The sequence below is a fragment of the Ailuropoda melanoleuca genome, chromosome 6 (assembly GCF_002007445.2).
Source record: "Ailuropoda melanoleuca isolate Jingjing chromosome 6, ASM200744v2, whole genome shotgun sequence".
NCBI lineage: Eukaryota > Metazoa > Chordata > Mammalia > Carnivora > Ursidae > Ailuropoda > Ailuropoda melanoleuca.
Window position 1 is genome coordinate 59,594,971 of NC_048223.1, and position 11,101 is coordinate 59,606,071.

The window sequence follows — 11,101 nt, forward strand, 5'->3', positions numbered from 1 at the left end:
AGCATGGATGAGACAATTTTGGCTACAGGAAAAATGTAAAGGTTGGTATTACCAATAAGCTGATGACTCTGGAAGAAGTCTGCATATGATCACATTTTGAGAAATAATGATAGCCAATATATCTTCATAAGTATCAGTGATTATGCTAATCATAAGTACAATATTTCATCATTTAATCCTTATAATCTTGTAAGTATTATTGATTTACAGGGTATGCCTGCGTCTGGTCCTAAACATAAATGCCTTTCCTGTGACACGGAGGATGAATTCCCACATCTCTGAATTAATTAATTCTTTGGTTAGTGTTTTCAATATAAATGTTATAGAATGTCATCCAGACACACAATTTGGGCTTACTACGTTCCCAATTTGACACATGAAGTGGCATTTTCTAATGGAAACAATCTTGCAGTAGTGGGTGAGAGACTAGCAAACCCCATTTTTTGGGCCATGTTTCTTATCTATAATACGAAGGAGCTGAATTAAATGATCTGTAAAATCTCTTCTAGTTCCAAATTCCTGTGAATTCAAGTTTTCTTTTCTGGCAATAACTGGCTAACGCTTTTAGCTGCTTTTTAATACCACACCTGGATTCCTTGAGAGTATAATCATATGCTTAGCATACAGACGGGTATCTCTTTGTTGATCCAGAAAAGCATACAACTGGTTTAATAAAAACAACTGAATTAGAAGATAAAAATGGAAGACACCAAAATATTAGGGAGGGCTGAAATACAGCACAGTTTTATAAAGTTCAAAATTAAACTTTTATCTATTTATAGATTATTGCTATCCACTCTAACTCTGGAAATGATATAAATAATGAAGGAATATTAACTTCCTAATATTAATACCAAGAGCCTTTTAGTTTTTCTATGGAAATGAGAAAGGCTATGGATATGGAAAACAACCTCAGCTTCCTTGTCTATATTAAGGCTTACCTCATAGAATTCTTCTGAAAATGACGTGAGATACTGGAAGTCCTTCATCAGTTGTAAAGTGCAATTCAGAGTCAGGAAGAATTAGGGTTAAAGTAATGACAATGGAGACCACATAACCAAAATACTTTAAAAAAAATCTATTTTCCAGTGAAAAGTAGACCATAATTTTAGTAAAATCCTACCCCTAACACTGGTTCTTAGAGATTGACAGCATGAGCTCATGCTGTGATGAGTGAAATCGGAAGAGCGCCATGAAATCATGTATTCCAGAAAAGCAGTATTAGAACCGAAGAAAGTTCCATCTGAAAATAGAAGTTCTGTCCTCTTAAATACTTGGCTTCCAGCTATTACAGAGAATATCAGGGATAGGGAGTACTTTGCTAACAAGAAGCCAATGTTCATACTTCGGACCTTCTTTTCAGAAGACTAGAAACATCTTTTCCCTCAGGTTAACAAATGCGGTCCCAAAGTACTTGGAAATATTCTCAAGAATTTTGGATATGCAAGCAATCATTTTTAGATCAAATCTTCTGACAATAGGTTCCTCCATAGCTAAAGCAATCCATTATTTTTTATGTCATTCTGAGTCCAGAATTCAGTCCCAATTCACTCTGCAGGATTGACACCTAAATCACAAGTAATGAAATACAGTACTCCAGCCAGTTGCTGGGTGTAAGCTCTGAAATTGAACAGTTTCCCTTAATAAATCAAAAAGAAAAACTCTCTAAGGTTTTCAGGAGAGAATAGATAACTAAAGGAGAAATCTTTGGGTAGAAAGAAGGGGCTGTCTAAGGGCCCCCATATCTTCTTTCTGTCTTTCAATATGTAGACCCTGGGAGTATACTGTTCATCCATTAGGATTTCAGCTCAATTATGAGCACAACCCAATTTCCTATTGCTCTTACAGCTCAACTAAAAGATCCTTCATAAAGAATATTCAAACCAAGAAGAAAACAAAAAATAAAAGAACAAAACTGATAATATTCTAAGTAGTCGAGCTTACAAGTGTAGGTTTCTGATCCTACAGTAACTAACTCATCTACTGACTCACAGACCCGTTCATTCCCCATTCTTTCTTTACAATATCTGACCTCAGCTGTTAACTTGTCCTACCATTGCTACTCAGAAGCTTGTCCAATCCCCTATCCCAGTCTGTTGCTGAACAAACACAAATATTCTTTATTAAAACCTAAGCCTTTTGATTCCTGTTGCCAAGGGTTCTCCTATTCAATTATAATATCTGGTCCTAAACCTAAGTCTCATCTCTTCCCAACTCATTCTCAAAGTTTCCAGTTCTTTTATTATGACAGATTATTCACAGCTCCTTCCCCACTTACTGCATCCTCACTTCCAAGGCATATAAAGGGGCAAATATTTTTGTGCATCTACTATGGAAAGACGAAATATTCAGAAAGAAAAATTAAGAAAAAAATTTTAAAGACTTTTTAAAGCCACTTCCTGTAGTCAAGGCCACCTAGGTTTGCTTTCTTACTATTTTGAAAAAATTTGTCTTTACTCATGCCCTGGCTCAGAGTTCCTTTCTTAACGAATGGGAAGGAAGTTTTGCATCCCCTTCTCCCACCATCCTCTTCTCTCACCACCCTCTAATACTCTACACAAAGCTAGATCCCCCACTGCTTAATATTCTGATAAGGGCTCCTTCTTTTGCTTGGTTTTGTGGCTCTGCTCTCTGTCCTAAACAGTCTTCTTCCCTGGCCAGAAGTCTTTGTCCTGCTTTATCTCCATGGCCCTCTTTGCATTGCTATGCTATGCAAAATTTGTTTAAACCTTTTGGAAGAAAGAGTTGATTTCCTGAGATTTTAATTAAAAATATATGTCCCCCTAGGGCAGAAATACAGATACCATGGTATATTCTCTGTAATTCTAAATTTACCCCCCAACACTCACATGCCCATTCAGTGTCATATTTGCTAATTTTGATTCAATCCTCAAACCAATCCTACAATGAAGAAATAATCTCCAAGAATTCATATATCATGACCGAGGATGCAAATTACCATTCATCCAACTCCAAAGGCCAGGATTACATCATTTTCATTTGCCCCTGGGGTTAGTGGTCTCCCCAGTAAAACTGAAAAAGAAATTTTAAAAATATTTTGGTGTCAAAAGCAAAAATACTAGTTTTTCTCTTTGGTACCAACAACTTTTCTAGTAGATAAACCTTTAGCTCAGCTTCAGCTTTTCACTTTTAGTTCTGTTCTGCCCCTAAGTTGCCCACAACCCGCTTCTATTCCCAAACCCTGCTGACTGAGCTTGAAGTATATTTGAGGCTCTTTAGAAAACAAACACTATCTTCTCATTTCTCCAGCAGCTCCCTCACCGGACAATGCCGAAGAGTAGATTTCTAATCCATCTTTCATCAATCTAATCCCACCTGCTTTGCATCTTCCAGAAGTTCCTCAGTCTTATCCACCACCAGCATTTTCCTTGTTCTCCAGGGCTACTATGGGTTCTTTCTTGTTTTTACATCTGTGATTTCATTGGAGTTTTGGAAGGAAACCATCATAACCTTCCCTGAATACACAATTTTGCAGCAAAGACTCTTACCTGAATTTTCTATTTTTTCTAGAATATATGTTATTAGTATAACAGAGAAGAAGTATTTGAAAAATAAGGAAGTAATTATATTCCTATGGCTTGGCACTCCAACCTAATGATGCTCATCCTGAAATATGTTATTTCCTAGCGTGACAGGTAAATTTCTGGAGGAAAATAGTAAAAATGCCTTGGTCCTTGACCAAGTATGTTTTCCTTGCAGTGTTTTCGGTTAAAAATGAGAAGGATCCAGCGAGTATTGGCTCATAAATTGTCATTCTGTACAACTCCAGATATCTTAATCCAAATTAAAACATAAGTAGCCTAAAAGATGGCTGTATCTCTAGGCCCAAGGACAGTTTATGATTAGACAAATGTAAATATTCTTTATCTTATTTATATGTTGCTTTCTATGTTATGAAATTCCTTTACCTTGCCAACCACAGTGTGGTAATTAGAAGTTTAATTTATGATTTTTTTTTTAAGATTTTATTTATTTGACAGAGACAGACACAGCGAGAGAGGGAACACAAGCAGGGGGAGTGGGAGAGGGAGAAGCAGGCTTCCCGCTGAGCAGGGAGCCTGATGCAGGGCTCGATCCTAGGACCCTGGGATCATGACCAGAGCCGAAGGCAGATGCTTAACGACTGAGCCACCCAGAGGCACCCCTGTTAAATTAATGATCTTTAACTCTGTTTACAGCAAATAAAATTTGGTTCCCAAATATATTCCTTAACAAATGCGCTGATTTTACAGGCGGAAAAATAAAAATTAACTGAGATGTGAAGGGGTGGCTCCTAACAGAAAGCCAGAAGCACAAGGCAGAAAATTCAGTATCGTTGTTCTTTGTATCGGTAGCATGCATATGACTGGAGGGGAAAACCAACATATTGTATCCATCTGCACAGCCCTCTTTGAATCTGCTTACGATAATAGTTCAAAGGATTTCTCATTGTTGCCAGCTGCCTCCTAAGCTTTAAGAATTAATACTACACAGAGGTAGGTCCTAGCATTTCTATTGCTCACTGCTTCTTAGATCCTCTCCCATTCAGCTTTGCCCACAGCAGTTCACATACCTACGCTATTCAGAGGGGCTGGATTGCTGTAGCTTGGTTTTACAAACAATTAAATTAATGAAGGTCTCCCTTATTTAAAAGCCTGAAATACTATTTCATGTTTCAATGATTTTAAGCAACTCAGGGGATAAAGAATGTTTCAGGAGTAGTATCTATTATGATATTCTTTAAGAAACTAAGCTTATAGGTTGTAGGATTAAAAAATGAAGTAGAATTTGAAGGCAGGTTGCAAACAGGAAGAACTAAAGACATGAAAAGGAATGTTTTTCACTAGAATTAAGCTATAAAAAGTAACACCACAATTCTAGAAATATTGACGAAGTAACTCAGAGGATCTTATTCAGCTACTCAGTTCTGTAATTTAAGGTACATTAATCCTTTAGTCTTTGTTGTACCTCAGACACACTGAATTAATCATTTTTCTCACTTATTCTCATCACAGGCAATGACTTTCTCCTAATCAAATAAAAGTTGATTTTTAAGGAATTATTTCTCCAATGATTCTGACATTATTGCTTATATTTTTGTCTCTTGTAATGAAAAATTGCTAGCAATTTACACACCAAGTTGATAACTAGCTACAGTACCTAGCATTAAATTATTTTGATTTTCTGAGATGATATACCGGATGCTTTATATTAACTGAAAAATTAAGATCATAGCCATTAGCCATTAAAAAGCATTTCATATTTCAAAACTTTTACTGGTATAATTTTCTGTGGTAAAAATTATTTCAGTAATTTATGATATTCAAAAATACTCTATTGTTTCTGGGGCGCCTGGGTGGCACAGCGGAAGTGTCTGCCTTCGGCTCAGGGCGTGACCCCGGCGTTATGGGATCGAGCCCCACATCAGGCTCCTCCGCTATGAGCCTGCTTCTTCCTCTCCTACTCCCCCTGCTTGTGTTCCCTCTCTCGCTGGCTGTCTCTATCTCTGTCAAATAAATAAATAAAATCTTTAAAAAAAAATACTTTATTGTTTCTGTTGCTTAGGACCTTATTACGATGCTTGGCATTTGAAGTTCCCTACAATCTGGGACTTTTCTTACTCAACGAGTTTCCTTTCTACCATGCTGTAGCATGAATCTACCATTCTAATGAAGGTATTTTCACAGTCCCATGAATACATCATGCTCATTCCCATATTTCTTTTATTCATACTGTTTCTCAAAATATTACATCCTCATCTCACCACTTTTCTAAATTTGATCTATTATTATCATTCAAAAGATAATACCTACATAGTTATTTACTTATAAAGGAAGGAAGATTAGGGCCTCACTTTATACATGCAAAAATATCAGATATATTAAAAAGTATAAAAATTAAAATATAACAGGAAAAATACATGTAAATATCTAAACACAGAATAAGGTCTAAGTACAAAACCAGTGGAAGAAATTATAAAGAAATGATCACTAGACTTCCTAAAAACAAACTTTCATACTTTAAAAATAACTACGGAACAACCTGAAATGACAACAACAAATTGAATTTCTAGGTAAGAAACTGGAAGACACCTTTCTTAGCTTCCTTTCCCAAATACTTCGGAGAACATCTGCAGGCTGTTTATACACAGCAAAACAAAAATATTGTAGTCAAAAATCACGTTTCCAAGAAGGATTTTCTGCGGCTTATTCTTAGGATTTCTGCTTGTTTGACTGCTTAATTCTATTCCCTCCAATCAGGTTATTTTAAATGCATGGTCTTCATTAATTTGTTCAATACATGCTTTTATTGCACCCCAACCACATGCCAGACCGTGCTAGATACTAAGAACACATTATACTGGTGGGCAAAACAGATACGGTCCTTTCCATCACAAAACTTACACCTAAGAGAAGATAAATATTAATCAAGTAATCACACAAACTGTGTTAAAAAAAAAAGTATAGAGCACAATGGCAACATATAAAAAGGACTTCACCTATTGGGGATATGGGATGTGTATGTATCCAAGACTTTGCTAAAGAATTCATGAATATATGTGGGGCGCCTGGGTGGCACAGCGGTTAAGCAACTGCCTTCGGCTCAGGGCGTGATCCCAGCGTTCTGGGATCGNAAGTATAAGAGCACAATGACAGCATATAAAAAGGACTTCACCTATTGGGGATATGGGATGTGTATGTATCCAAGACTTTGCTAAAGAATTCATGAATATATATGGGGCGCCTGGGTGGCACAGCGGTTAAGCAACTGCCTTCGGCTCTGGGCGTGATCCCAGCGTTCTGGGATCGAGCCCCACATCAGGCTCCTCTGCTATGAACCTGCTTCTTCCTCTCCCACTCCCCCTGCTTGTGTTCCCTCTCTCACTGGCTGTCTCTATCTCTGTCGAATAAATAAATAAAATCTTTAAAAAAAAAAAAAAAAAGAATTCATGACTATATAAAACAGTAAGCTCTACCTACAGGGGCTATACCTTAAATATTTTTGTACCTTTCTGCATCTCACACAGTGAGTTCTTTCATATTTGTTAAATGACTTATTCCCATTAAAATCTGAGGTTATCCTTATTAACTAGCCTTTTTGTACTGGTGTGCCTGAAGTCTGCTTTAGGATGACTGACGCTTTCAGATAGATACTTTGAGATAATTCAGAAAGACACTTTTATTCTTTTAAGATTAAACAACTTAAATCTTACCAAGATTATAAGGTGATTTCATGATTAATGTTGTTCAACTTAATAAATACTATCTAGACATCAAAATAACATACTTCTTAAAAAGAATTACTCATGTAATTTATGTACTAAAATAATGTACAGAATTATAAAAATTGTTTCACTAACAGTACACATAGGTTATAAAAAATGAAATGTTTTTTAAAAGCACATATTTTTACACTGTATATCCTGGAAGTTTATTTATCACTAATTCGCAAATATCTTTGCATTGCTTGGAAATATTTAGGGAAGGAAATTCATCATCTTCGGCCAAGTGATCTGGTGTACTGCTATCCAGGACATTAAGTTCTAGCTCTGACAAATTAGATGGCAGATAAGAACTCACTTGAGATGTCCGAGGTGACTGGCTTTTTTCTGAAGACTTGCAACCAGTTCTTGTTTTAAGTTTAATAGAGATGTCCTGACCCCTCTTTATAACTTTAGAATTATGCATACTGTTTCGATCTATCTGGTTTTCTTTTTCCTCAGTCCAATGTGATGAAGATAAATCACTGGTAGATATACTAGACACTTCCTCTAAACTTGTATCTTGAATCTTTGAAATATGAGATCTTTTATATGAGTATACTGGTGATCCAGCTGAAAAAGGTGGGCTAAGAATAGAACTCTTTTCACTGCTGTTTTTTCTTATGGACAGTATTGTTTCACTAGACTTACTTGTGTATTGATTATGTTTTGTATTTTCTGCCCCTGGACTGCTATCATGAGCTTGTAAAATTTTGCTACTATCCTCAGTGGTACAGAAATCTTCAGAAGAGCAAAGGCTGTTAAAGTCATCTGAATACTTTAGTTCTGAGATGCTTTCAGAGCAATTATTTCTACTTGGTTTGTTTTCACTGATTTCATCAGTAAGAATATCATCAGTGGGTTTGACCTGTTTATCATCTATTTCTTTATCTACAGCAATTCTGTCAACAACTGCAACTTGCTGGAAAACACATGGACTTTGGACTTTCATTTCCATTTTTCCTTCCAAAATACTTGCATGAGTAAACCCTTCTGGGCCAATGGAATTTGCAGGACTCACAATTTCTTCCAATAAACCATTATTTGTTCTATGTTCACCATAGTCTACAGTTTTTTCAGTTGCACATTTCAGTTTAGTTTCGTTAGCTGTCTTAGGGTCATCAAAAACTCCACTGATTTGCTTTGAGGTATCACTGTTTTCAGCAAAAGATGCATCTAATTCCAAACACTTATCTTTAGGCAGTTGATGTGGCTTCCGATGTTGTTCTGCAAAGCTTAATACTTTAACTTTGGATGATGGAATTCTTAAGTTTGTACCCAACATTTGTGCTTGCATTTTTCTATACTGCTCTCTTTTTTCATGTATTACCAACATACCAGGATTTGTCTGCTTTAAACGTAGTTTAAGTGTATTTGTTAAACCGTAAAGCAGCTTCCCCCTCGGAACTCTTTTGGGAGGGTTACTACTGTTCTTTTCAAAATGTTTACCTTTTTTGAGATTTTCAACTTGGTTCTTTTTATACTGAAGATTCACTGACTTTTCATTTCCCCCCATAGAAAGCTTATCCTTAGATTCAGATTTACATGTGCATTTGGCAGAAGATTCTGGTGACTTCTTATCCTCAGTTCTATATAACCAGGCTAAGTGAGGATGTATTTGAGTAGGGCTTGCCACAGGTTGGTTGTATAACACAGACAACTCAACCAACAGAGCATTTAACAAAGGCAGCTGCCTTATTGTAGTAATTCTATCTCGTTCAGTACGAGCATGATCCGTGGTTTGATCACTTGCTCCTACATCCTGAACATACGGAGGATTTATGAGCATTGGAGGACTCTCGTGTGTCCCAGAATTATGTTTCAGAGAATCAGTATGTGTTGGGGCAGCTGCACGATTTTCCTCCAGAAAAATACCATCCAATTCCTCAGGTACATTTATTTGAGGCTTAATGGTGATTGTACCCTGTACAGGAGGCATCTTTTCTTGGGTCAAATGAGTGTAATACAGAGGAGGAGGGCAAAATGTGTTGGTTTCAATGTCTAACTCTGTGACTTCCTGATTTGGGGGGCTAACGCTCCGCACACTAGGATTTGAACAAATAGAGTTGGTTTTGCCATGCCCCACAGAAACCGTGTTACCAGAGTTGGTCTTACTGTGGAAAGCTTTTTCCTCCAAATCCTTCTGTGCCTTTGGGATTTTTAAACCCATGAGAAAGCTATCAGCATCTCTTGTTCTTGGCTCCGAGTTTGGTTGCTGTTCTTCCTGCGGGGTTTGGGAACGGACCTCTACACGCTCTATCCCACCTCTTGTGGAAATGACTGGCCTCTCAAGATGACCCAACAAGCTGCTTCCCAAATCAGTCAAGCGGTAGCCCAGAGCAATGTCCCCAATCCGCTCCCCAACTTGGTTATGCAGAGGGAAACTTCCTCGATGACCCTGGGAGCAGCCGGAGGCGGCCTGTCCCAGGACCTTGTGGGCGGCGGCGGCCAGCGAGATGCTACAGGCACCCAGGAGCTGCGGGGCGGGAGTCGGACGCCCAGGGGGCAGCTGCAGTAGCAAGGTGTAAAGCGGGGTCCGAAGGAGCAGGCGGTACAGGGTGGCGGGGTGCAGGCGGAAAAGACAGGACTTGCCGCGACCGAAGCTGACCAGGCCGGGCCGGGGTTCCGGGGCTGGGGCTCCCGGGCCTTCAGGAGGGTAAACCAGCAGCGTGGGAAAGTCCAGCAGGCGGAAGGCCACGGCGGGGCACAAGTCGCGCGACAGCCGTGGGGGCGATGCCTCCTCCTCCTCCTCTTCGGCCTCCTCTTGCTCCTCCTCCACCGCGACCACGGGCGGCGGCGGTTGCAGCCCGGCTTCAAGACGCACCCAGTCTACGAGCAGCTCCAGCGAGAAGAGCCGCTCGGACAAGGGGGCCGCCATTGCTGTTGCCCCTGGAGACGCGGCTGCAGACTCGGGGAGGGGGAAGCCAAAGCTTGGTTCTCGCGAGAGACAGAGGGCCCGCCCCCCCCGTCCCCCCAGGGCCTGTGCCTGCTCTATCGCGAGACTTAAGCCTCCCCATCTTTTCCCCCCTCCCCACGGCTCCGGCTAGTCTACGCTGAGACTGCTCTGGAAATTTTCGCTGCCCCATGTATTTTGCTTTCCAGGCTTATGTTAACACAATTACTTATAATACCGAGGCTTGATAATATGATGGCAAGAAATCAAACTTTTTTTTTTGTTTGTTTGGCCACGTTTTTACCCATGCAGATCTCATGCAATTTTGAGATCAGTTCAACTCTGAAGATAATTGAAAGTAAATCAGGACTCCTTTTCCAGACCCCAGGGCAAAAGAAAGCCAGTTAACTCTCTAGGGTGGGCCTTCTCTGCCTGCTGGTCCACCCAAAAGATGAGGACACTGCTCTGAAGCGGAGTGGGAGCCTCTGTCTGGGTAAATTATGGTAGCACTGAGACACACAGCGGGTGTGGTCACATTTCCATTTGAGCAATCACCATGTGTGAGATTAATGTTAATGATTCCATTTAACAAAACAAATAGATACGTAAACACGCAGTTGGGGGAGGGGGAAAGATCTTACAGCACTCTTCCAGATTTTCAAGGAGACACACTACTCTCCGTAAGTTAGCCAGCTAGTTTGAACCCAAGGCTGATAGCATGGAGAGCTTTGAACGACGTAGTGAGGAATTTGGACTGTATTCTGAATACGTTGTTTTGAATGAATGTGATCATATCACTGTTTAGAAATGTTTTATACAAATACAAAGGATGGATTCTACTAATAACAAATTGAATTTAGAGCAGTCAATTGGGAGGCTATCCCAGTGGTTCAAGTGAGGGAGAATGGTGGCCTGAACTCTGTCAGGGCCAATGGAGAGGAGAAAGA

General features: G+C 39.3%; 1 protein-coding gene across 1 annotated transcript; it reads right to left on the bottom strand.

Annotated features, from left to right (window-relative positions):
* Positions 1 to 6,650: 6,650 nt before the first annotated feature.
* On the bottom strand, positions 6,651 to 10,189 carry MAP10 (microtubule associated protein 10). The gene has a single exon (XM_034662507.1). The coding sequence runs from the start codon at positions 10,137 to 10,139 to the stop codon at positions 7,410 to 7,412; it is 2,730 nt and encodes a 909-aa protein (XP_034518398.1). The 5' UTR covers positions 10,140 to 10,189; the 3' UTR covers positions 6,651 to 7,409.
* Between the last annotated feature and the right edge of the window lie 912 nt (positions 10,190 to 11,101).

Excerpts from the sequence above, each read along its gene's own strand:
- MAP10 (XM_034662507.1), bottom strand. The coding sequence starts at position 10,139 with ATGGCGGCCCCCTTGTCCGAGCGGCTCTTCTCGCTGGAGCTGCTCGTA.